The sequence below is a fragment of the Vombatus ursinus genome, unplaced genomic scaffold (assembly GCF_900497805.2).
Source record: "Vombatus ursinus unplaced genomic scaffold, bare-nosed wombat genome assembly UNPS02013930.1, whole genome shotgun sequence".
NCBI classification, from domain to species: Eukaryota; Metazoa; Chordata; class Mammalia; order Diprotodontia; family Vombatidae; genus Vombatus; species Vombatus ursinus.
The window spans coordinates 528,894-556,650 of record NW_020953708.1 but is presented as its reverse complement, the minus strand read 5'-3'; the positions used below and the strand labels follow the sequence as shown (position 1 = coordinate 556,650).

The 27,757-nt window shown below is 40.8% G+C and overlaps 1 protein-coding gene across 3 annotated transcripts; it reads left to right on the top strand.

Moving 5' to 3' along the window:
* On the top strand, window positions 1–27,757 carry LOC114040652 (zinc finger protein 260-like). Of its 3 annotated transcripts, none has more exons than XM_027858758.1 (5): window positions 1–155; window positions 7,492–7,583; window positions 17,943–18,069; window positions 18,838–18,933; window positions 24,568–27,557. In XM_027858758.1, the coding sequence occupies exons 2-5, from the start codon at window positions 7,545–7,547 to the stop codon at window positions 26,469–26,471; spliced, it is 2,166 nt and encodes a 721-aa protein (XP_027714559.1). In that variant the 5' UTR covers window positions 1–155; window positions 7,492–7,544; the 3' UTR covers window positions 26,472–27,557. The 3 variants fall into 3 exon arrangements, with proteins under 3 accessions (XP_027714559.1, XP_027714558.1, XP_027714560.1); XM_027858757.1 differs by lacking the exon at window positions 1–155 and adding an exon at window positions 169–210 and having other exon boundaries at window positions 24,568–27,757; XM_027858759.1 differs by lacking the exon at window positions 1–155 and adding an exon at window positions 198–218.

Sequence of the window (27,757 nt, the reverse complement as noted above, 5' to 3'; positions counted from 1 at the left end):
ATGCGTCCTGGAACCATAATCTGCTTCCCAGAATCCATCCCGAGGTAACCGCTCTAAGCACGCATGTCCTGCTTGTTCCAATTCGACTAGTCCCCACCCCAGTGGCTTTTGGGAGTCGTAGTTCTGGACTCAATCCACGCAGGCGCAGTTCAGAGGTGAGTGGGCGGGGCAGGGCTTTCCGCCCTTACTTCTTCGCCGAGCTCAGTGCAGGTGAGCTGGTGAGTGGGGTGAATGTGTGTGCGCGCACGTACGTGTGCGAGAGGATGAAAGCGAGCGTGTGAATGTGAGTGCGGGCGAGTCCGGGCGGAGCCGGCCCAGGAGGGGGTTGGGCGTGGGGGAGGGGTGGGGGAGGGGCGCTAGGCGGGGCACTGTGTGTGAGTGTGAGCTGTTGGGGGGAGGGGCGGGGCAGGGGCTCTGCTGGGCTGGGGTCCTGGGGTGGGGGGAGGGGTGGGAGAGGACGTGTCCGAAGGGGAACTTTGGGGGTCATATGGTGAGAACAGAACCTGCAGATCTGCCTTCTGTGACCTTCCGGACCCGCACCTCTTTCTCGCCCTTCGTCCTTTACCCCGACCCCACTTCTCCCCCCTCCACCCGTTGTTCTAATCCCTTCTCCCGCGATCCATTTTCCCCGTCCCCTTTTCCCCCTGATCCCCTTCCCCCCTACCCTTTCTCCCCTTCATTCCTTCCCCTCTTTTACCCCTTTGTCCATCCCTTCTTTTCTTCCTCTTGCCCTTTCCCCCCTTTTTCCCCTTCACCCCTTCTACTCTTCTCCCCCTTCATCCCTTCTTCCTCCTCTCCTTCGTTCCTTCTACTCTTTTCTCGTTTTACCTTTCCCCCTTTCTCTTCTCTCCCTTCGTCCCTTCTTCCCCCTTTACCCCTTTGTCTCTTCTACTTTTTTCCCCCTTTACCCCTTCTTCCCCTTAGTTTATTCTTCTCTTCTCCCCTTTTGCCCTCTTTTTCTGGCTCTTCAACCCCTTCTCCCCCTTGATCTTCTCCCTCTTCATCCCTTTCTTCCCCTTTATTCCTTCCTCTCTTCTACTTTTCTCCCCCTTCACCCCTTTTACCCCTTGGTCCCTTCTCTTCTCCCCCTTCACCCCTTCTCTGTGCTTCACCCTTCTTTTCCCCTTCTTCCCTTTTCTCCCCATCTCTCCTTCTCATATTTGAATGCTGTTTTTGCTGCCTAATCCGTTTTTACTGTTTGTGGAATAGCTGTGTGAGCTTAAACAATCTGATCATCGTTTATTAAGCGTCTGCTGTGTGCCTTGTACTGTGCTGCTGCCAGGATGCAAAGATGAAAATGAAACAGCCCCTGCCCTTGAGATGACATCCTATCATAGAACTCAAGAGCTGGAAGGAACCTCATAGGACTTCTAGTTCCATGCTGCCATCCTTAGTAAAAGAAGCTCCCCTAGACATTACCCAACAAATCTCATCCTGCCTTGCTTGAGGACGAAGGAGGAGCAGTCTCCCATTTCTCATAAGGCAGCTCATTCCGATGTTAGACATCTCTGTCTGTTAGGAAGTTTTTCCTGACATCAGGCCTAAATTTGCTCCTTGTCATCTTTCACACCTTATTCTTAATTCTGACCTCCTGTGACAAACAGAACAAGCTTAATCCTGTTTGCTTGTGACAGACTTTCAAATCATTGAATATAGTTATTATTCCCTTCTTAGTTTCCTTTCTCCAAACTCAACATGTCCAGGTCTTTCAGTTGATTCTCCTGTGACGTGAATTCAAAGCCTCCAGCCGTTCTGGTTGCCCTCCTTTGGACAATCTACTTTATCAACATTCTTAACTTCCAGTGCCCAAACAGAACATAGTACTAGGAATGAGATCATAATATGAAGGAATTGTTGTCTGAAACTTAGTTCTCTCTTAATGCAACCCAAGATTGTATGAACTTTTTTTGGCTGCCCCTTAATTGTGGTCGCATTGAACCTGTGTCCCATTAAAACCCCTGCCTGACTCTTTTCAGTCTTGTTCACTGGGTTGTTTTCAGATAAACTGCCATCTCCCCCATCTTCTCCATGTGAAGTTTTTTTTAACCCATGTATAATTTACATTTTACATTTATTCTTACTGAATTTCATCTTGTTTCATTCAGTCCGATGCTCTAGTCCACAAATGCATACTATACAAAATAAATACATTGTATTTGTATCTAATGGTACAGCTGCCCTGGTCACCCTTTCCAGCACTGGTTGCACTTTCATTATTTCCCCTGGCAAAGGTGGGAGAGTCGGAATACTTGTTGTTCTCTATCACCACTTCTAGGCTCTCCTGCCACCATCATTCAGTAACATCTGTGAAGGTCATTCAGTCCATATTTATTACCCACTCAGGAGTCTGCTGGGAGACACCCTCCAAGATGCTTTCCTTTGTTCCTGACTCAATTTTTCTCTCCTCCCTAATTCCTGCCTTATACTGGGGGACTTCACCGTAACATACTGATAATCCTTCATCTAACCTGTCATTTCTCCATTTACTCATTTCCTGTGACCTACTCCACCACCCCATCTTAGCCACACACAAAAATGGTCACACCCTTGGTTTTGCCATAGCCTACAAATGAACTAGCTCCATTTTGAAATGCCTGTATCTGATCACATTGTAACTATTGTCATGCCACCTTTCACTCTGCCCTGCAACCTCCAAACCTAGTCTTTCTCCTCAGTGTGACCTCTGATCTCATGACCCCTTAGTTCTTTCCCAAGCCAGCACCCCTACAGTGGCTACACTCTCCATCCTTCCCCGTCTTCACCCCTTTTCAAACAGTACAACCCTACACTTTCTCTTCTCTAGAGTGCCTTGTTCCCTTGTCCTGTCATCAATCTTGCCTTGCCAAGCCTCAGCCTGAATCATTCCCACCATCCACACTGCTTCACTCCTTATAGGTGCTATTGAATGGTTAAGAAAATTGTGACAACATGCTGGCAGGGTCCACTACAAATTTATATTACATAATCTCAATTGGGCTATGGTGTAGCCCTTTTGCCTCTCCCTAATTAGCTCACTATCCCACTCACCACAGCCACTCTTCCAAACCCCTTTATCCCAAACTTCCCATGGCTCCCCCCCACTCCCCACCCTCTCAGAACCCTGTCTCACACTTAACTGAAAAAAGTGAAAGCTATTCACTCAGAGCTCCCTTTTCTCCCCTTTTCCTCATCTCACATCACTACGTCACCTTCTGCCACTTTCTCCTCCTATTTCACACAAAGGGGTGGTCTTTCTCCTTGTAAGCTAGTCCTTCTACGTGCACCAAGTGGTCCCACTGCTTCCTGTCTTTGCCAGCAGATTTCTCACTCTGCCATCCCCACTCACGCTAATCTTCAGTTTCTGTCTACTGGCTGCTTCCCTAGTACCTGCAAGCATGCTTATGTCTCCCATGTCAAAAACCCCTCACTTTATCCATACGTCCCTGCTAGCCAGCGTCCTATATTTTTTCTCCCTTTTCTGGCTAAACTCCTTGAGAAGGCTGTTTACAATCAGTGCCTCCACTTCCTTTCCTCTCACTCTCTTCTTAACTCTTTGCAATCTGGCTTCTGACCTTGTTGCTCAACTGAAATTACTCACTCCAAAGTTACCAGTGATTTCTTAATTGTCAAATGTTATGGCCTCAAAGTCTTCACCGTTCTTGACCTTTCTGCAGCCTTCAACACCATCAATTCCCCCTTTTCTTCTGGATATTATCTCTCCAGGTTTTTGTGATGCTCTTCTCCCCTGGTTTTCCCCCTTCCTGTTTGACTGTTCCTTCTCATTCTCCTTTCTGGATCTTCTTCCAAGTTATTTCTTTTAACAATAGGTGTCCTCCAAAGCTCTATCCTTGGCCATTTTCTCTTTTCCCTTTTTACTGTTTCATCTGGTGATCTCCTCGCCTCCCATGGTTTCTACTATCATCTCTATACTGATAATTTTCAGATTTGTCCAGTCCTAACCTCTCCTGAACTGTAGTCTCATATTTACCGCTGCTTATTGGACATTTTAAACTGGATGTCTCCTAGACATCTTAAACAAAACATACCCCAAACTTAACTCATTCTCTTTCCCACCAAACTCTCCCCTCTTCCTACCTTCCCTCGGGTACCACCATCCTCTCATTCACCCAGGCTTACGGCCTAGGTGTCATCCTCAACTTCTCATTCTGTCTCACTCCTCATAGCCAATCTGTAGGTGTGGTCCTCAACTTCTCACTGTCTCACTCCTCTTAACCAATCAGTTGCCAAGTCCTGTTGCTTTTACCTTTAGAACATCTCTTATATATGTCGCCTTCTTTCCTTTGACCCTGACACCATCTTGGTGCAGACCCTCATCACCTCCCACCTGGACTATTGCAAAGCTTGCTGACTGATCTCCCTCGTCATGTCTCTCCACACTCCAGTCCATCCTCCACTCAGCTATCACATTGATCTTCCTAAAACACAAGATTAACCATGTCACTCCTCTTTATTCAGTCAACTCCTATTATCTTCAGTATCAAATATAAAATCCTGTTTGATGTTCAAAGTCCTTTATAGCCTGCCCCCTTCCTTTCCAGTCTTCTTACACTTTAAACTCCCCCCATATACTCTGCAATCCGGAGGCCAGTGACACTCTTTGCTGTTCCTCAGTCTAGGCACACTGTCTCCTGAATCTACACAATTTCATGTGTTCTCTCTCAGCCTAGAACTCTATCCCTCCTCATCTCTGCCTGTTAGCTTCCCTGTCTTCCTTCAGGTCTCAGCCAGAATCCTACCTTCTACGGATGCCTTTCCTGATCCCTTTTAATGTTAGTGCCTTCCCTTGGTTTATTTTCTACAATTTGTCTTGTATATAGCTTGCCTGTAAATAGTTTTTTGCGTGCTGTTTCCTCCATTAGATTGTGAGTTCCTTAAGAGCAGGGGTTGCTATCTTTCTTTGTCTCCCCAGCCCTTAGCACAGTGCCTGGCACATAGTAGACAATAAATCAGAGGTGGAAGCCACTAGTTCCTATGGAGGGGTTGGGAAATCAGGAAGAACTACCTGGTGGTGTTTTTGAAAACAAAACAAAACAAAACAAGGGGCTTGTTTAAAAAAAAAAACAAAGAGGACTTGAGGAGGGGGTCCATTGTAGCATAAAGATGAGAAATGGAGGATTATGTGGAGAAATGTACAGTGAGTCTGGAAAGGTAGGTTAGGGCCAGGTGGTGAAGGGCTTTCAGTGCCAAACAGAAGAATGTATATTTGATCTTAGAAGTAATAAGGAGTTGTTGAAGTTTATTGAGTAGAAGAGTGATATTGTTGGACCTGCACTGTAGGAAAACCATTTTTGCTGCTTTGTGGAAGAGGGAGGAAGACCGTTGAGAGACCATTGAGCAGTGTGGGTGTGAAGGGAGGACCTGACCTACAGTGGTGGCTGTGTTCATAGGAGAGGAGCAAACCCAGGAGGCATCAACCCTGCCTCAGAGTCTGTATCCATAGTGCTTAAGGACTTCCCTTGTTATAAAAAATTCAGAAGATGTTTACCCTTCTCCAGTTTGGGACCTCTCTCTCATGTCCATCATTTTTCAGAGTTCACTGAGGTAGCTCCACAGTTACCTCTCTCAGGTCTTTTGGTACCTTGGTGAATCCGGGCCACTCATTAGTGTTGTTCATTCCGTTCCAGTTTGAATAAAACCTATTTGTATGAGTTCCAGTATCTCCAATCTGTTTGAAATCTCACATTTGGCAGGATTGTGGGTGATGGGGGCTTCCTGATGCTCCTATTCATAGATGACATTGTGCTGGTGGCCTCAAGCTCCAGAATATCTGTGACCACTCATTAGAAATTGGCCCAACCATCCAAACGGGAGAGACCAAGTGGATGGAGAATGTCCAGTACTCATATAACAACAACCTATAGAGCTTTCTAACGTTTTATGTGTTTATGTGTATACAATAGACACATATATATTACTATACTATATAGGTACACATATACATGTGTATGCAGTGTATATATGTGATATATATAGCATATTTAGTGTATATATATACACATATATATGTATGTACATATGACATATAGATATAGAGAGAGAAAAAGAGAGAGATGTATGAGCATTCTACCAGAATTGTTTTATAACAGTGAGATGTAGAATATAACAGTCTCTGAAAAATTGCAAATGCATATTATATAGAGAGCAATGGAGAGGAACCTGGTGGTTATGTATCAGATGAAGAACTTCAAGAATAGGAGTAAAGACGCCGTAAAAAGAAAGTATGCTAGAGGGAAAGATGGGCCGGTCATGTGGTGAAGGCAGGGGATGACAGGTGGGCAGCCCCAGGAGAAATCAAGGAAGTCCTTAAGCACTATGGGTAGACACCATTTGGCAAATTTATGGAAGGATATGAACAAGAATTCCACAGGATGGACCAGCATGGATGGGTTGTGGGTGGGTTCATCAGAATGAACTTCCATGGTAGTGGGATCACAGATCCATTTGGGTATTTCAGATTGAATATTTGGCAGCCGAGGCCTCTCCAAATCAATGATGGGATGGTAAGCCAGCATCTGCACTAGGAAGGAGAACAGGAGAAGAACCATGCATAAAGCTTGTCTATCCAAGTTAATTTTTTCTAAAGGACATTATTTTCTGCCCGCTGGAGTGGGAAGGATGCTGCAGTTCTCCCACGTTTGTCCAGATTAGGGTGGTGATGGGGCAGCTCTGAAGGTAGATTCTCAGCTCTCCATTTCTGTACAGGAAATGTCCCATGTTAGGGATGCTTCCACTTTGTGGGGCTCCACAGTGGTGATTGGTGGGGAAGCACGGCATTGTTATCTGTTACCTTGCTTCCAGATCTGTGCTTTCAAACTTTTTAGCTTGGTAATGGGTTGATGGGCCGAAGGTGAGAGAAAAGGAAGTGAGGAAAGAATTGGACTCATCCCTGGACTGACTTTGGATCTGCTCATAGAGATAAGAACCTGTTCTTCATGGCTGTGACTGGACATGCATGAGTAGTCCTGTGAGCCCATACGAAGAACAAAAGTGCTAACGTTTGTTTATGGCCTGATTTTTTGATTTAACCTTTAACTTCACCATGCAAATCTCCAGTCTCTAAGGTACATAGAGTAGGTACAGTTAACAGGTTGACAATTGCTTAGGGCCTTTTGTTCAGTATTTCATTTATTAGTATGTTTGGTATCTATAAGTTTGGCCAGCAGGCAATTAGTTGCTCAGGGCTAGAATAGGGGTATAGTTTTTTTGGGGCCTTGAGATTTTAACTCTACAAAGGTAGTCAGGTGCTTTTTTATTATTTTTCAACTTTTCTTAGATTTCATATTTTGATCTGTCCTCAGGAAATTATATCCATGAGCTTTCCCTCTGATTTTAGTAGAGGATGTATCTGATTCTGGGTTCCTTTTGACCTCCCCCTCTCTAAGGACCATGGAGAATCACACCCAAATCATAGGTGGGAAATTCCACTGCAATGGGCTTGTGAGCTCCAAGGAAGGACTTGGTCTCCCTCTTGATTTCTTTCTTGTCCTTCAGTTCTGACTTCTCAAGATTCTGCCCTTCCCCAAGAAAGGAAAATCAAGGAGGAGATGGAAATGACTTCTGGTCTCCTACCAGCCAGATCCCAGGTGAGTTAGGATTTCTTCTTTCTCAAAATACCATTCCTTTTCTCAAAGTGTGGACCCTTCGTTCTCTTATCCCCTATTTTGTTTAAATGTCAGTTTTCCCTACCTCAGAAGACTGGTTTTTCTGACAGATGATATAGAATTCATAGATTATTAGAACTTGATGAAATGCTAGAAATCACCCCTAATTTGATTCACGAGGAAGTCAAAGCCTAAAGAAGGTGATGTCTTAATCAAATTTACCAGTGACCAAACCTGAACTAGAACCTGAGTCTCGAAATGCACTCTGGTCCTCTGTGTGGAATATTCCTCACTTGCCTTGGGTCTTTTCTCTGACCTCCCATCCTTTGAAAATTCATTCATCTGTTCTTAGTACTGAGGCAAAGAAGTCCAAGGCCTACTGCCTATCTTTAAAGTTTTGTTGACACAGAAAGATATACTCACCAGAATTGATTTTAAAAATAACTGTATTGATAAATTTTGTTTTGATGCATCATAGATACCCATGAGTTACTCCCAGTTGAATCCCCTACAGTGTGTAGTTTTGGAAAAAAGGTAAGTAAAACAACATAAATGAGTGGTTGTGACCAAATAGTACATGCAGCCTTAGTCCTTTAGTGGTTAAAAGAAGGGATATATTATAAGCTATTACTATTGTAGTCCAGTGTTCATAGATTTAGAATTGTAAGATACCTAATGGGTCATCCGGTCTAATTGCCTTATTTTATGGATAAGGAAACAGGCCAGAGAGGTTAAATAATTTGTTCAGGTTCTCATAGGTAATAATTGGTACAGCCAGAATTGAACCTAGGTCCTCAAACCCCCAGACCAACATTCTTTCCACTTATAAATGCTGTTCTTGATCTCGTTTGTTTGCCATTTAAATTTGTTTTCATATGCACGGTTGAAGTAATTGTGTATGTTGTCCTCTTAATTTTGCCTTTTATGCTGTTTCATATATATATCATACTATATTTCTTAGAAATCTTCCTATTTATCATTATTTATAGCACAGTAATGTTCAGTCTTTGAGATGACAATTTATTTTCACTTTTTTTCCCCATTGCAAATAGTGTTGCTACAGATATTTTTGGGCAGACATTTCCTTGTTGGCAATAACCTCCTTTCTGTATCAACCCTGTAGTGGGACCTAATAACTGGATCAGAGCACGCAAACAGTTTTCTAACTTTTCTTGCTTAATTGCATAGTATTTTGTTTGGACCAATGCATAACTTCATAAGCTGTGAATACGTCCTGTTTTCTCATATCCCCACAAACAGGGGAATTTTTTCCATCTTGAGGAATTTAATGCATGTGAGGTGAAAAAGCTCAAACTTGCTTTAATTTGGATCTCTCTGACTGCTAGCAATGTTGAGCTGGTGGTTGGTTGATAGTGTACATTTCACATTTTCAGAAATGTTAGTTCATATCTCATTTCTAAATTTTCTTTTTTTAAGTGAGTATCTGTTTTCTCTCCCTCACACCTCCTTCCTCCCCTCATGAAAAAAGAGCAAAATCTTTATAACAAATATGGATAGTCACGCAAAGCAGATTCCCACATTGCCCATTTCTACCTTTGTGTGGTTCATTCTCCGTCACCCTTCTGTTAGAAGATCTGTAGCATGCTTCATCAGCAGCTTTCAGGAATCATGGTTGGTCACTACATTGACCCCACTCTGAATCTCTCATTTTTATTTGATCTGTATGTGTGTTTGTGTGCGTGTGTGTGTGTGTGAGAGAGAGAAGGTGTCCAGCAGAAGCTTCCTGTTTCGATTGAACTGAAGTAATTGATTTTACCTTTTGTGATGCTGCCTTTTTTGGATCTGATTGCAAGCTTGTTCCCATACCCTTTGACTCATTGACTTTAATGATTTCAAAGACAGAATATTTTAGAATATGAATATTCTACAGTATTCATAGCAGCCCTGTTTGTTTGAGTGAAGAACTGGAAACACATTGGGTTTCCATCATTAGGGGAATGTCTCAATAATTTGTGTCATATAAATGTATGAAAAACAACAAGTATAAGGGCTTCAGAGAAACACAGGAAGACTTGTGTGCATTGATGCAGAATGAAGAAGGCAGAATCAGAAAAAAAAATATCCACAATGACTAAAACACTGAGAATAAAGAAACCAATAGAATAGCCAAGCCTAGATTAAATGCAAGGACCAGTCTTGTTCCAAAGGACAGAGTAAAACACATCTTCTTCTTCGTGGAGAGATAAAGGACTGTGGTTGCAAATGTTTCAAACTTTTGTCAGATGTGGTTGCTGCTTTGGTTTGGCTTTATTTGTTTTTGTTACAAGAAAAAGTAAGTTGGGAGGGAAGTATATCAAGAAATGTCTGGTATAAAAAAGGGCATCGATAAAAACTTTTAAAATTATCGGTTATCTATGGTTGTGGGAGAAACTTTCATTATCTATTTTTTACAGTTTAACTTGCATAGGATTTATCTCTAGAATTTATTACAGCGTAGCCAAATCATGCTGGTTGAAGCATATTTTCATTTAAATTGCTCTCCAGTAGTTTCAGTAGTCCATGAATAAAGAGTTCTATATCAAGTACTATGTATTCTTAAATTTGTTAAAAATTAGATTGCTACACACATTTCCTTCTAACCTTACTTATCCAGTCTCTTCCACTGGTCACCTTTTTTATTCAGGACCAGATAGAGTTGATAATTACTGCTGTATAATGTAAATTAAAATTTAGCAATGCTACTTCTGATCTTAACATGCCTAGCATTGGTTTTTATTTTTCATTCTTTCTTAAAGAATTCTTGACCTTTTGATTCACAGAATGAATTTTATTATTATTTTGTCTAGTTCCATAAACTATCCCCTTGGTAATTTGAATACTGTGGCGTTCTGTTTTTAGATGAATTTGGATAGTGTTTCCTTTTTTCCCCTCTATTTTATTGCAGCCTAGCCTTGAAAATTGAGTTCTCTTCATTTATTTATGACTTTTTTTTGAACCAGACCTGTGATTTCATTTGTATAGTGAATTCTTGATGATTAAATGCTCTCTGCTAATGCGGACTGGCACCTTCTATACCACTTATTACCTTAGAACACTGCCTGGGGTTCTGAAAGGTAAATGTACCTGCTCAGGGTTACATTGCCATAATGTGTTGGAGGTGGGACTCGAGCCCAGATTTTTCTGGCTCTGAGCCCAGCTCTACGTCCATTAGGCTAGTCTGCTTATACGTATACATATATAGGTATATATACACACAGGTGTATAGATACACATTTATATTATTATAAATACATAGCACATATTACATACATTTTGTGTGTATGTGTATGGATATGTATACAAATATATATGTATAAATGGTAATCTCTAGGCAGTTTTTTCCCTTTCAAAAAGGCTTCTGGCAGAAGTGTGCCCCAGGAGTCTTTGTCTCCACCACAAATGAAAGACAGGGATGACAGAAAATTGAATAGACCCAGACACAGAGGGAGCTGCTAACTAGGGCTTATGAGAGCTGAAGCTTACCAATCCTGCCTTTGGTTCTTACCCCCAAAGAGACAGCCGCTGACTGAGGTGCACTTCTCAGCCCTGGAGAGTAATACCAGGTGGCGAGTAGATGGAGCAGGTCTTGGCAGAACCTCCGAAACTAACAAAGATCCAGACTAAGACCAGTCACAAAATCCAAGAGAGATTTTCCTCGTTAACGAGGGGAGATGGATTTGGGTTGTTCTGAGCATTGTTCCAGTTACGCAAAGCATAGACACACACTTTTATCCTCAGTGAGTATTACTGTATCAGCAAGGAAGATAACTGCAACAGCCAGAACATTTTGTGAGTTTGGGGCCTATCCTGGAACATATTTCTTCACGTACAATTTCTGCAGCCAAAATGGCTGAACTCTATCCGTTTGCTAATGTTGATCTTCGTTCCATGTAGTCACTTATTCTCCCTTCTTAGTATTTTCTATCCAAAACAACCGACCTGAAACATTGTTTGAAGAGAGATAATTTAAAAATTGACAGACTCCCTGAAAGCCCTGACCAAACAAAAGATGTGGATGCGGTACTCTAAGAAACCATAAAATAAAACTGCTTACATCTATTAGAACCAGAAGGTAAAGTGAAAAATAGAAAGCATCTCCGATCGCCTACTGAAAGAAATCCCCAACTCAAAACATTTGAGAATGGCATAGCCACTTGGTAAAATTTCCGAGTTAAAGGAAAAAATACTGCAAGGAACCATATAGAATCCAAGAACCAAGGAACCACAGTCAGGATCACACAAGACTATGCTATAGCTGTAACAAAGGTAGAAAACCTTGGAATATAGCATTCTAAAAGGCAAAAGATAATGACTTATGACCAGGAGTAGCTTACCGTGCAAAGCTTGAACATAATCCTACAGGGGAAATTTAACTTTTGATAAACTAGAGGATTTTAAAGTAGTCCTAATGAAAGGACTAGAGCTGAGTATAAACTTTCAAATACAAACACAAGAGTCAAAAGAAACCTACAAAGATAATGTATTTGAGTAATTAGAAGGGGCTAAAGAATGATGAAGTATTTATATTCTACTAAGCAGGGAAGAAATGAATAACCTTTTAGAATCCTAATGTCTCCAGGGGTGACAAAGGTATTCAGGTAAATAAGATAAATACAAGGGTTGGGGGTAATTTTTTTGGTTTTCAGAAAAAGAAAAAGGGGGAAATACACTAGGGAAAAACAATGAAAAGGGGGGAGGAATTTACTATTTAATGTAAATGGGGTGCTCAAGAAAAAGAGTCTACAAATATGGACAGAAGGATAGAGGAGCATGCTTCTCATGACCTCATTCTTACCTGAGCCAGAGAAAGAAAAGTGAACACATACATACAATAAATTTAGTGCAAAGATACGTTAAACTCAACAAGAATACCAGTAAGAAAAGGGAAGGGAGAGAGGAGAGCACAAAAGGGAGAATAGAGTCAGGGAGGGGATACTCACAGGCAAAATAAGCTTCAACTTTGGAGAGCTGATCATAAAGGAAGGATAGATTGAAGTGTAGAAATGTAAGAACCGGAGATCAGGGCCTGGGCTTGGTGAGGAGACGAGGAATAGAAGAGTTGGAACAGACCACTTCTCCCCTTTATAAAGAGAGAGAAAAGAGGACAGAACAAAAGAAGATATGATGGAAGGAAATATACAATTAAGGCATGACTATGAATGACATGAACTCATCCATAAAATGGAAAAGGGTAGCAGAATAGATTAGAGAGTAAAATCCAACAATACGTTGTTTACAAGAGTTACACTTGAAACAAAGACTCAGAAAGTTAAATTTAGGTGCTGGAGCAGAACTTATTAACGATTCAGGTGAATTTTAAAAAGCAAGGATAACATTCATGATCTCAGGCAAGGCAACAGCAAAAATACAGAGGGTTAAAAGAGATAAACAGGGAAATGACATTTTCCTTAACGGCCCTATAGCTAATGAGCTAATACATATTTAATATATGTACCAAATCACATGATATCTAACTTCTTGAAGAAAAATTAGCTGAATTATAGGAAGAAATAGACAATACAATTATAAGAATTGGAGACCTCGATGTGTGTCTTTTAGATTTAGAAAAATCAAACAAAAAATAAGAAAGGAAATGAATATAATTTTGGAGAAGTTAGATGTGATTGACGCTTGCCCGCTACTGAATTTGTAACAGAAAGGAATCTACTTATTTTTCAAATGTGCATGGCACCTTTAAAAAAACTGATCATGTGCTAAGGCATAGAAACCTCGTAAACAAGTTTCTACCATATGCATACCTTTACCCTGTCCTTCCAGCTCCCCTCTATGTGTTGCCTTCCACCATTAGATTGTAAGCTCCTTGAGGGCAAGAACTGTCTTGTTTGCATGTACTTGCATGCCTATTACTTGACTCTGTGCCTGACATATCATAAACACTTAATAGGTGCCTTATCAGGAAATTTATTTTTACTAATGAACGAGATGATGTGTAGGAATGGACTCTAAGAGAAGGTGCTTCTAATACGTTTCTGAGGGGTTAGAAAATTAAGTAAGTAAATAAATAAATAAAGGAATATTTTAGGGAGCTAATCAAAACAATCACACTTTGGGTTTTTTTAGTTCCTTATCCACTGCAGTAGACTAGTCAGAAAAATATTGCTTAATCACATTAGATTACTTTAATGAAAGCTAGGATTTCCTATCAAATTAAATCCATAACTCACAAATAGGAAAAAATTTCAAGTCTTCCCTGTAATACCTTGATGCATGAAATAAAGTGCTAACAAGAAGTATATTTATGTATACACTATATATGTTTTTAAGTGGTAAGTAACACCACCCCCCTTTATTGCAAAGGTAAGGAACTGTGGGTGTGGAATATTACATATATTATTACCATGTCTAGTTGGCCCCAGTCCCAGCCTTGTTGTGCCCAGCCATCTTCTTACCATGTTACCCAGTCTCTCTGCTCACACCTTGGGGCATGCTTTTTTGATTGGTGACCACAGGCCCAATCATAACCATTCTGGTCAACTTTCTGTCATGCCATCTAGATGCTGCCTCCACCTCCAACCCAGCCCTCTAGCTATTAACCATGGTGCCAGTGCCATGCTCCTGAAGGGCAGGGCCAGCCTTTCTTTTGTATCTGCATTCCCAGTGCTTAGTGAGCACTTTTAAAAAGCTTGTCATTCACATCCTGTCACAGTCATTGGCTTGTTTGGTTTTACTGAACTGCTTCTCTTTTTTCTCCTTAAATTTTTGTTATAAAGAAAGGTTTTCTGGGTAGGGGACAGTGTGGGATACATTTGGAAATGAATTTGATGTAAAAACAAAAGGTATTGATTTAAAATAGTTTTAAAAACAAAATAAATATGTACTAGAGGATACAACATTTTAGCATCAAAGTATTAATTTTCGTGATAGTTGGAGAAAGGAAAAAATGACACTTCCAAGCTATTTCGAAACCATGCTGCCCACATTGTGGTTATGCTCCTCTTTCTCCTCCTATCTGAACTCAGACCCTGCCCCTGAATCCTGGCTTGATTCCTGAGCCTTTTTTTGCCTTATCTTGCCTGGAATCCAGGTCGCCACAGTCTTCCTGTTCATTTCCAAGCCAGGCAGCCACCGGCGTACACCATTCTCCCTCTTTCTAACACTGTATGTTGTCTTCCCTAATTAGAGTTCCTTGCAGGCAAGGACTCCTCTGCTTGCTTATATTTGTATCGCGTGTTCAGTGCAGTGCCTGGTGCACAGTAAATGCTAAATAAATGCTTTTTCATTCATTAATTCATATGTAATAAATGTTTAGAAAGAAATCACAGACGCTATTATTTTTGAAATGTGATTAATAGGAGGCAGCAGTACAGTGAGAAAGGCATTGGATTTGGAGTCAAAGAGCCTGGGACCCAATCCTGGCTGATCCTTACCATCTGAGTGACTTTGGGCAAGTCATTTAAACTATTTCCTCAACTGTAAAATGAGAGGGTTAACTAGGTGCCCTTCGAGGTCTCTCCCAGCTATAACTCCATGATATTACGAGTCTAGTGATGACTAATCCAAATGCCTGTTTTTCATTTTATATAAAATATGAGAATGGAAAAATTAGGCTTTTACAAACTCTTTTCTACAGTAGAACACCAAATTCACATTCACACAGTTTTATCATAAGGTATAGGGATTGCAAGATTCTGCTGTTATTGTTTGCTGATTATTTTTAAAAGCATTTGACTCATAGAAAAGTGCAATCTAAGAAGTTCTTCCCCAATAAGATGTATTTAATACATGTTAATATTTTGCAAGATTCCTTGAATGCATTGGATAGAGCACTGGCCCTCAAGTCAAGAGGACCTAAGTTCAAATCGGTCCACAAAAACTTACTAGCTATGAGACCCTGGGCAAGTCACTTAATCCTAATTGCCTCCAAAAAAAAAAAAAAGATTCCTTGATAGATACAAACATATTCAAGGCATTAAACAGGAAGATGTATGCTAACATTAAGTTGTTTAATACTGATACAGGATATATTCTGTCCAGAATCCAAATGGAAAAGGAATCCTCTTTATATAATAAGGACCTTCAAATATTCCTGTTGTGCATGAGGTGCTAATTTCATTAAGGCCCAAAGTACTACAGATGTTCATTGATCCATAAATGGCCATTCAAGGGAGTAGCTGACTAGTCTCTATAGGAAAAAAAACAAATGATTAAGCATGATTGCTGTCCAAAATGAGATACTGAGTTGTATGAGCAGTCCTTCAAGGTAATAATACATCAGTATGTATATCCTGGACAGACACTTCTGATGGTGAGCTAAGACTGAAACAGAATAGAAGAGAAAAGGAGAAAATGAGTTTGCTTGCGTTTAGAAAGCTGTGTAACACTTTCCAATGATCCCCAGGTGCTCTTAATTCAAAAACGTCTTTTAAAAAAACCACCAATATTCTCTCCTGGTGTTCTTCCAGAAACAAAGGCCCATCTTTTTAATATGAGTATTCAGTCAGTGAGTCCAAACCCACCTGTCTGCTAAGTGCTTAGCAACTAGATCTCTAAAAAAAAAATGTGTGCACCACATGCTTTTAGGTTTATTCTACATTAACATTTTATTAGACAATCGAGAAAACAATACATCAAGCCCTGATTTGCAACTTTTGCCAATTTGTAAATGCTCACACTGAAAATTTGTGAGAGCTGTTAGGAGCTGACTCTAGCACACCCTACATACCCGTCAACTCCTGCCCGAGAGCAAAGTCACATTGATAACTGAACATACCCAGGCCACCATATCTACACAACCCCAGACAATGCTTTTTCACATACCCTCTTACCACCTGCCCAAACCATCTTGCCACATGCCTGCTGCTGTGTGAGAGTGTACCATTTGCCCATCCTCTTCTTTTTCCACCCTTTGTCCTGGGCACAGTAATCAATCAATAGTACCATTGCTTGAGGAAAGGGCTTGTCACTTAACTGCTTTATGGATCCACTGACCATGCCTGAAACTCTCCATCCCATAACCCCATTTCCCTGGCCTCCACATTCCTCCTTATGTATGTCATCTTACCCAGTTAGAATGTAAGCTCCTTGGAGATGGAGATAGTGACAAATTCTTTTAGCACATATCCCTTGTTGATATGGTGCTGAGAAAGTGTTACACTCTTTCAATGAGTTCCCTCAAGCTAGAGAACTGCCAGACTCCTCAGATAAGATCTGGGCTGCTTGAGGGGTTTCTCCTAGAGCAGTGATATAGTCATGCAGCTTTTCCCTCATCCAGCTCTTCAAATAGCAAGGGATTCTGTTTTATCCAGCTAGCTGTTAGAAAAGTCCAAGCCTGTTGTCACAGAAATAGATACAAGGCCTTTCTTTCCCTGTTGTTTGTCCTTCTGAAACCAGAGAAAGCAGTAGAAGGTAACACAGATGTCCCTGAGAGGTTTCCTCTCTCAAGCTAGAGATGTTGCTAGATGGCAAAAAACCCAGAGAATTCTCTCTGTTGGGCAGCAGGATTCAGCTCTTCCAAAGGCTTCCAACACCTACAGATACTCATACCCTCATCTGACTCAGTCCCTGTCAGCTTACTGTAATCTTCCATCTGGTAGCAACTTTGCCCATCTCCTCCAGTGCCTTCTGTCCCTGTCCTCCTGCCTTCAACTTTCTCTCCTGCTCTTATTCTCATCTGCTCATCTCCCACTCCCCCAATCTTCCTCCTCCCTCTAATGCTTCTCCATAAGCAGTGACCCATTTACTGCTTGTGAGCTGAAGCCCCAAAGGTCTACCTTTCCGTCAAGTATGACCCAGCAGTCCTTACAGAATCTTCCCGTAGTCTCCAGATTACTATTATAAACCACTATGGGTGGTTTATAATGTCTAATTAGATGTAACTTCTGAAAACAGTCACATTCACATGAGTTTACGTACTACAGTGCCCTACGGCCAATGCTCTGTCATGAGACAGCTTCTCTCAGTACGTTTATTTGAGGGCATTTTTCTCTCTGGTCCCCCAAACAGTCTATCTTTCTCAATGTTTTGACTAAGATTCTGTATCTCTTCTTAAGGCAGATTTGCTAGTTTTGCTTATGTAAACATTCCTTTTCTGCCCCATAAGCCACCAAAATGTTCATTATAGAGGAGGAACAATGCCTTACAGGAGTAAAGTGCAGAATGTACTTGGGGCTTAGTTTGAGAGATGATTTGTAAGGTTGACCTTGAGTACTAAAGCAGAATTTCCTATATGATTCAGAGTCTGACCAAAAAAATAGACACACAAGTGAAGTGAGAATACTCCAAACCCTTATCCTGTGAGTTCTTCTGCCACCTTCACATCCTCCTGGTTTTCCCTGTGAGGAGTGGTTCTTGGGCGAGCACAAATATGATTTGACATTTCAGGTATCACTCACCTTCCAAGATGTGACTGTGGATTTCTCCCAGGAGGAATGGGACCGCTTGGAGCCTGCCCAGAAGGATATGTACAGGGATGTGATGCTGGAGAACTATGAGAATTTTGTCTTCCTTGGTAAGGACAGCTTTTCCATTAGGAATCATCATCTGTCCATGTCTTTGACTTCTTGTTTCCCAGTAGCTGTGGGATGTCTGCAATATTTTACTGAGTTTTGACTTTATATGCAGGGATCTTCTCATGGCTACACGTAATGTGGAGGTTCCTAAGTCCTTTGATATAAAATAATGATAATAATAATAATAATGATAGTAATAGCTAGCACTTATGTAGTGCTTTAAGGTTAGCAAAGCGTTTTACAGATATCTCATTTGATCCTAACGATAACCCTGGGAGGTGAGTGCTCTTATTATCCTCATAGAGGAGGAAACTGAGGCAGAGAGAAGTTAAGTGACTTACCCAGAGTCACACAGCTAATGAGTATCAGAGGCAATGGTGGTCTGTCCATTCCTTGCCCAGCTTATATTTGTGGAGTTGGTTTTTTGTTCCCAAGTATAAGACTCCATTTATCCTTGTAGAATTTCATCTTATTAGATTCAACCCAATGCCTGTGAAGGTTCTTTTCAATCCCAACTATCATCCAGCTGTCTCTCCTTGCTGACTGAATGAACATACCATGTGTACCTTACGTGAACATGATTTCTTTGAGGCCAGATCATCCCCATTACCTACCCCCACTGTTTCCTGGGAACACAGTATAGAGGTCCTTTGTACCATCGTCTGGGTCTTCCTAGCATGCCCTCTACTCCTTAAAGGGAGAAGGTAAGATTGAAATCTGTGATGTCTCTTTCCTCAGCACTTTACCATTTATATCCCTATGAGCAGGGCTCCCAGTTTCCAAACCAGACGTGATCTCCCATCTGGAAAGAAGAGAGACACCGTGGATGACAGAGAATGAAGTCCTGATAAGCACTTATCTAGGTGAGTGAAAGTCAAACAGATGGAATCCTTTGGAGGAGCCGTTGAGGGGTGTTAGGATGTTTTCCCTAAAGCCTCTCTGACCTCTGTAAAAGAGGCACGGCCGTCTGACCTCTTTGACTTCAGTCATTTGGCTGATAACTCACTCTGCTCTGCCTGTTCTCCAGTCTCTTTCTACCCTTAACACCTCCACCGCCACACCTCCCCTTTTGTGCCCCCTCCCGTGGTGGTTTTCTCCTCACATCTTTAATCTCTCGCTTTTCAAAGTTTCCTTTCCTTCTGTTTTCAGATATAATTATACTCAACCTATATTTAAGATTGACACAGAACAAGGTCTTTCTTCATCTTGTTACCTTTTGTATTTACCTTGCATTTTTTCTCATTCCTTTCAAGCCCCAAACCACAATCCCAAAAGTGCTGTCTATAGTCGCTCCACTTCCTTTGGTCTCTTTCTCTTGAGATATGCTAAAACCTGTCTTCTCTCTGGCTGTTCCATAGATCATGATCTTTGTGGTCGCTATGGAGCTCTGTGGTAGTAGTGACAGTTTACGTACATATAGAACTTTGTAGCCGACAGCGTGCTTTGACACCAGGTGAGGTGAATCGTGCACTGACCTTCCCATTTTGCAGCAGAGGAGGCTGAGGCCCAGGGGCTTTTGTCTTGTCCACGGGCTCCCGGGTGGTTGGAATCCTAACGAGGCTGCAGACAGACGCTCTCTCTAGTCCACGGCTTTTCCCACTCCCGCTGTTGCTTCTCTGCTTCTGTCTTCCAAAGGTTTTCTCTCACGTCCTCCTCTTGGCTCGTCTCTGCAGCGTTTCACTTCGTGACCCTTTTTGGGGAGGCTTCAGATGGGATTCTCGGTCTGGTTTAGGTTGGACTGGATGGCCTCTGGGTCCCTTCTGACTCTGGGCTTCTGTGAGAGCTTCACTGGCCTCTGGCTTGGCCTGGCCACAACTGGAATATTGTGTTCGGTTCTGGACACCTCACTGTAGGAAGAACGTTGACAAGGTGGAGCATAGTCAGAGGAAGGAAACCAGGAAATCAGATGTGGAAGGATAGGAGACCATGCTGGTCTCCGTAGAGGTCTTCATGGAAACAGCAGTTAGGCCAGTAATTCAGAAACCAAGAGGCTTCCATGATGAGTACGTTTTAGTGTGCCCAAGAGAAGGCATTAGGCCTTCCTGGAAATCTCCAGGGGCATTGGGAGGCAAAGGGATTGGGCTGGAAAGAGGCGAGTGAGGAGGAGTTCAGAACAAAGACTGTATCTGAATTATGGTGAAGAGAGAGACGAGGATGTAACCGTCTCAGCAGAAAGAGATTTATCCTGATCATTGTCTCTTGCCATAGCAGGATGCAGTCTCATCTCCTGGAGCAGAGAGATGTCTCTGTGCCTCGGTGACAGTGATCTTAAGGCCAGAGTGGCCGGAGGAATGGAATCGATAGTCCCGCGACAGGCTGCCCTCCAGACCTGGCGTGCCCAGCTTGTATCATGCTCTAGTCCTTGTTCACTGTGGGACTCTCTGGAATCCATCCCTAATTCCGTCTTAGCATTTAGCAGTCAGTCATCATTCCTCAGGTCCCCCTTCTACTCTCACATTCGTGGTCACACATCTTCAGCAACTTTCCCTTTCCCAGAAATTTGCCTTAGGGGAGTTGACCGACCTGACATTGCCTCTGTCATAGAAGAGGTCAGACACATAACTGGCAGCTGCAGCTGCCTCCTTCAGCACCAGGCTATGGGACAGGACAGAGTGGCCACACCTGGGCTTCCCTGCGGCATCATTGAAGTGGTTTGCATAGATGGCATTTTCCAGCAACGTTAAGAAGCAAGAAAATTGACCACTGATTGCCCGCAGATTAGAAGTTGTAGGGTCAGGTGCAGGCTTGATGTAAAGGAAAACTTCCTAACAATTAGAGCATCCTCAAATTGAAACGGGCTATCTTGAGAGGTCATGATTTCCTTCTCACTGAAGGGTTTTAGGCAAGACTAATAGTTCCCTTGCTGGAGATGTTGTGAAGGTGATTCCTGGACTAGACGGTCTCCCTCTGAGATCCTGTGTTCCTTGTTGCCTTCTGTGTCCCTTCTAAGCTGTTTCACCTTCAGTCATCTTAATGATCTATCTTTCAACTACTTAGCCATCCACACTTGCCAAGATTCCTTGCCACGTACTCATCTTCTCTCTTTATAGGATCATAGCCAGTGTCCATCTTGACCAACCCCCTCAACTTGACAATAAGGAAACTGAATCCAGAGAGATTAAATGACTTGCCCACAGTCACACAGATAGTTAGTGGCAGAGCCAGGATTCAAACCCAGATCCTATGACTTCTCCACTGTACCACGATTCCTCTTCATTGGGAATTCATCTTTACAGACTTAGAAGTTAAACTTATAAGAGTAAGTGAAAGTGCCCAGAGATAGGGTGTTGGTAGAAAAGAAGAGAGGCAATGACTAGTCCGTAAGAAGACCCACAACAAGGGATCAGAATAAAAGATAAGCCAGTAAGGAAAATGGAGCAGGAGAATGTGGTGTATCTGAAGCCATAGGAGGAGAAAGCATCTAGTAGGAGGGAGAGCGGCCAACAGGCCAAAATTGTGTAGAAGGTGTAAGAAATAAGGCTTGAGAAAAGGTCCTGGGATTTAGAAATCATTTGTGTTCCAGAATCATGGCAGAAGCACTCTTGTCAGGGGCTGAGATGAAAGTACGTATTGAAGAAAGTCAGAGCGTCAGATGTATACACATTTTAGAAACTTAGCAGTGAGAGAGAGGAGCAAGGTAGTAAGCAGTGTGGGCTAGAAGATCAGGAGAAGGTGTTAGGGTTTGTTTTTTTAATGTTAAGACTCGAGAGACCTGAGCATATCTGTAGGCTGATGAATGAAAGAATCAGTGGTGAGATGAGAAATTAAAATTGCCAGAGAGAAAACGTGTAATTGAGAACTTTGGGGAGAAGTGGACAGGGCGAGGAATCAGGTGGATAAGCAGAATTACATTAGTGACTAGTAGGAATTCACTTCTGTGCTTAGCAGAGAGGAGAGCAAGGATGATTGTGCTGAGAAAATTTGAGCAAAGGAATGGAGGCTTGTGTCAGATGGTTTCATTCTCCTCAGTGAAGTAAGAGCCTAGGTCCTCTGCTGTAAGTGCTGGGGTTGGGGCGCCGAGGGTGGTTTGAGGAAGATGACATGGAATAGTCCTTGTGAAATTAAAAATAGAGAATTGGAATAGGATTGTCATGCAGAACATAAGAAATGGAGTAGGATTGATGGGAGCTGGGCCCCAGCTAAGGTGACATGCCCTGAATTTGTGTGTTCAATTAACTCAATGTTATTATCTTCTCCAATGATATCCACCCCAGAGCTGGAGCACAGAAATCAGATAGTAGGTAGTTACCTATGATTAGGTATAATATGACAGTATATGCCTAGGGTGTCCCTTAATGTGACCACCTCCATAATGTGACACTATATAACCCCTCTTATGGGCTATGTCAATACCCATTCACTGTCTGAGTTGGTTCACTCACTCCAGTTTGCCCTTGTCCTGGCAGGTATAGATTCCCACAGATAGACCACCATTACCTGATTATATGCAGGCTCTCTCAAAGGCCCACGGGTAACTCTTTTGAGGGGAAATATACTTCCCTTGCCACTCCAGCTCTTGAAACCCCATTGAATTAATTCTAGCTACACAATCAGCATTCACAATGACACTTGTAGATATTAAATATAACCGCTTATTTGACAAAATAAATAATAATAATTATATCATAGCTACTAATATATTAAAATCAATGCATAAATAAAATTAATCACAATACACATATAAATCTGAATCATACTCTTCCATTAATCTTTAGTGAAGGGCAAGCATACTCTTATAAGCACTTGACAGGAAAGCACAAGAAGAAGGAAAACCTATAATTTTGGGTAACTTAAAATTCTGGACTGTAGGCTTTGATGTTTTTGGTCCATTTTGGAACATCTGCACCACAGAAAACTGCTTCCCTATTCCCTACTTGACGGTTGTGGGAAAATCCTCTCTTCTCTACTCAAACATAGTTTTTACAGACTCTTTCAGTTTACACTTAACCATCAAAAAAAAATTTAGAAAATGTTACTTTTTGTAAAAAGCATTTATTTTTTCTTTGCATTTTAATCAGTCCCTCCCACTATTCCTCTTTTGAACTATTTTTTTTTAAAAACTTAAAACCCTCATCGTAAGTACGCATTGTCCAACAAAACCAATCCCCACGTTAGTTATACCCCCAAATCTATGTCTTTGTTTTCATTTTAAATTCATCACCTCCCTTGTAGGAGGTAAGTAGCATGTTTCAGCTTGAATTTTCTTGACTCGTATTTATTTGTTGCATTGATCAGAATTCTAAAATCTTTCAAAGTTGTTTTTCTCTCAGTGTTGTTGTAAATTGTGGAAGTTGTTCTAGTTCTACTCACTTTGCTCTAAATGATTTCTTAGAGGTCTTCCCATTTCCAAAAGTTTTACTTAATATGAACAACAGTTCTCTTTAAACCAGAGAATTGCAAAGATCATGAGAATAGCTATCTTTTGGATGTATATATATTTATAGACCACTCTAATTATTCATTCACCTGGATGCTGCTTTGTCAAATAGCACTCACAGCAACAGAGCACAAGTTGATTCTTTTAAGCTAGACAGATAAACTTAGCCAGCTCACCAGAATATCAAAGCAGATTAAAAAAAACAACAACAACAACCACCTTTCCTTTTCAAATTGTAGATGGCAGAAAAGATCAGCAGCCTCCCACCCCCATCACTTCTTCTCAAGCTTCTATGTCAAGTTTTTGCAGGTTCCTGTATCTTATTCTTAAATACTTTAGTGGCTTAAATGAGAACCTCCTGATTCTCAGTGACTCACCTTTCCTTTAAAAAGTCACAAACTCTCTAAATTTCCCTATGAAATCTATAGGTCATTTTAAATCACACCTCACTGTTCAAATGTTTATGTGACTTAAAAAAAAAGGTTTATCATCCTTAGTCATGGAACATGTACATATATATATATATATGTGTACACATATACATATAAGCTGAGATACCACAGTCCCTTGCAACTATAACTTCTTCAGAGTGATCCATTATCTCTTTGGTATCCTTGAAGCTATATTTCTTTACATTCACATTTCTCTGATTTTCAATGAATAAAAGATCTTTGTCTGCCTCTTTATAGCATCAAATTTTTCCCACACAAGTGAGGTATCATTCTACATTGTTCATAAGGGTATTTGTGTTTATAAATAATCTCTTTCATAATAGATTCTTGAATTTTGATGGAGATTTTCTTCAAGCTTATCTTCATTTCTCAGAATTAGTATATTTCCTCTTTCTGAATATTGACACATTTTCCCAAGAATTCCCAACATTGGTACTCTGATGAAATCTATAAAGTTTTTCCATATCCTAGAATGGAATTCATTAAATTCTGGGCAGCTAGGTGCTCTTTTACTCTCTCCTTCCTCACTTCCCTCAATGCTCCACTTTTTCTCGGCTAATTGTCATTCACTTTGAATAAGAAGGCAAAATCTAGAACTTAGTATAAATCACTTTTCTTTCTCCCAACACAGGCAACAGTATGTATTGACACTTTTCTGTTTCTTTCAGATTCCTTTATTCAGAAGACAGGATTTGAAATCAAAGAATCCATTCCAAAGCAGTATATTGCTATGGGAGAATCATTCAATGAGAGACTCACAAAGGAGGGCCCCTGGAATTGCAGTTTGGGAGAAGCTTGGGATCATGATGTCAGGTTAGAGAGACAAAAGGGAAACCAAGAGAGACAGCCAAGGCAGGTACCAGTCACTCATGACTATAATATATTTGGGAGAAAGCTCATTCTGGGGTCTTTCCTCATTCCACAACTGAGTTTTCCTAGAGGAGAAAGTCTCCATAAATACGATACACTTGGAGAGAGTTTCAAACAATTTTCAGACCTAATTAAATATAATAGAATTGAATTAGGAAAGAAACTTTGTAAATATAGTAAGTACAGGAAACCTTTCAATTATCAGTCAAACCTCATTCATTACTATAGAACACATACTCGAGGAAGACCTCTTAAATGTAGTGAATGTGGCAGAACTTTTAGTAGCATTTTAAACCTCACCCTACATCAGAGAAGTCATGCTGGGGGGAAACTCTTTGTATGTGATGAATGTGGGAAGGCCTTCAGCCAGAAAGAAAACCTTGATACACACAAGATATTTCATACTGAAGACAAACTCTTTCCATGTAATGCATGTGAGAAAGCCTTCAGTAACAATTCACGCCTTATTGTGCATCAAAGAATTCACACTGGAGAGAAACCCTATATATGTAATGAATGTGGAAAAGCCTTCAGCCAGAAGGGAAACCTTAAAACACACAAGAGAATTCATACAGGTGAGAAGCCTTTTGAATGTAATGAGTGTGAGAAAGTCTTCAGCAGTAATAGACACCTCACTCGCCATCAACGAATTCATTCTCAAGAGAAACCGTATGTATTGAATACATTTGGTAAAACCTTCAGCAACACCCCTTACCTTCCTAAACGTAGGGTAATTAATAATAATACTGGAGAGAAACCTTTTAAATGTTATGAATGTGGAAAAGGCTTCAGGTACAGTTCTTCTCTTATGCAACATCAGAGAATTCATACTGGTGAGAAACCCTTTATATGTAATGAATGTGGAAAAGCCTTCAACCAGAAGGGAATCCTTAATACACATAAAATAACTCATACGGGAGAGAAACGCTTTCAATGTAATGCATGTGGAAGAGCCTTCAGACACCGTTCATCCCTTATGCGACATCAGAGGATTCATACTGGAGAGAAACCTTATAAATGTAATCAGTGTGACAAAGCCTTTAGCCAGAAGGGAGGCCTTAACGCACATAAGATTGCTCATACTGGAGAGAAACACTTTGAATGTAGTGAATGTGGAAAAGGCTTCCGATACTGCTCATTCCTTGTGCAGCATCAGAGAATTCATACTGGCGAGAAGCCCTATATATGCAATGATTGTGGGAAAGCCTTTGGTCGGAAGGGAAGCCTTAACACCCATAAGAGAATTCATACAGGTGAAACTCCTTTTGGTTGTAATGAATGTGAAAAAGCCTTCACCAATAACCAGAGCTTAGCTCGACATCAGATATTCTCTCATATTCGAGAGAAACCCTTTCATTGTAATGAATGTCAGAAATCTTTCAGCCAGAGAGGAGATCTTAATAAACATAAGAGAATTCATACTGGAGAGAAACCTTTTCAGTGTGAGGAATGCGGGAAAGCTTTTACCCGTAGTGAAAACCTCAAAGGACATAAGAAAATTCATACTGAAGAGAAGCCATTTCAGTGTGATGAATGTGAGAAAGCTTTCAAATGGAGTGGAAACCTGAAAGAACATAAAAAAACTCATGCTGGGATGAAGCTTTTTGAGTGGAATGAAAGAGGAAGTGTTTACAGTCCGAACTTTGTTGCATATGATAGAATTCATAATAGAGAGAACCCCTTTGAATATAAACAAATGTGAGAAAACTTTCAGAAATAACTCATTGCTGAAAAAAATGGAGAATTTCTACTTCAGACCATTTCAATATAAGGAAATTGGGAAAGCCTTCAGCAGGGGGAAAAAACAACTTTATTACACATCAGAGAATTCATACTGGAGAGAAGAGTTTTCGTGATTAAAAAATGTGAGAAATTTTTCAATTTGAGTAGAAAACTGAAAGACATAAGTGGACTCATTCATCATTATGACCAAGATTTGTGATTTCAAGTGTCGAACTCCATCTTCCGATGTAGATCACAACCCATTAGAGTTGTCTTAGAGTTTCCTGACACTCAGAAATGTTAAGCAACTTGCCCAGATAGCATCAGTTTAGGGCTCCTTGACTCTTAAGTTTTATGCTCTATCCAATATGCCAACTAATAACCACTCAAGGATATTCATACTGAAGAAAAACTCTTTGAATGTAATAAATTTCATAAAGTCCTTAGCAATAGTGCAACCTGTATTAGTCGTCAAAGAATTCATACTGAAGAGAAACCCTGTCAGTGAAATAAATGTAGGAATGCTTTCACCTAGAGTAGAAACCCAAAGCACCAGAAGTTGATTCATACTGGAGAGATTCTTTGAATGTAATGAATGTTGTACATCTTTCAGGCTGATATAAAAGCTTTGATACATATAAGAAAATTCATATTGACTAGAAATCTTTTGATTATAACGTATTTGGGGAAGCTTTTAATCTAGAAAAACTTGTAGAATATTGGATAATTCATACTGGTGAGGATGTTTACAAATGTAATGAATGTGGAAATGCCCTCAGAATGAGCTCATCCCTTATGAAGCATAATGACCCTGGTAAAATCTTTGGAGTCCACTCCTCATCAGAATTTTCATGCTGGAGATTAACTATGCATATAATTGAAGGAATGCTTCATAAAGTTTTATCATCTGTTAAATATTGGAGAGTCAAGATGTCAAGTTTTATCATCAATTAAATTGTTGCTTTGAGAAGAAAAAAAGCCCCATCTTCCTTTATGTCCCTCTTTTTTTGTTATGTTAGCTACCAATCAGGTGGGCAGTTCAGTTGCAAAAGTGCAAAATTTGAAATACTGTTAATAAAACACAAGTCTGTTTTATAAATAGTTTTAGGAAAACATACCAAAATACTAATTAGCAAAATGGCCAAACTTTTATAACTTCATAGAGCAAAGGAATAAAAGATGGTAGATAAATGTCCTAGGAGGATTCCCTCACCTCCAGGGGATATTTAATATGGGAACTGTCTCTTTGGAAGTTCTTATGAAATG

Bases quoted from the DNA above. Each gene is read 5' to 3' on its own strand.
- LOC114040652 (XM_027858757.1), top strand. From the start codon at position 7,545: ATGGAAATGACTTCTGGTCTCCTACCAGCCAGATCCCAG. The intron at 7,584-17,942 runs GTGAGTTAGGAT...TTGACATTTCAG, and splicing joins TCCTACCAGCCAGATCCCAG to GTATCACTCACCTTCCAAGA. The intron at 18,070-18,837 runs GTAAGGACAGCT...CCCTATGAGCAG, and splicing joins TGAGAATTTTGTCTTCCTTG to GGCTCCCAGTTTCCAAACCA.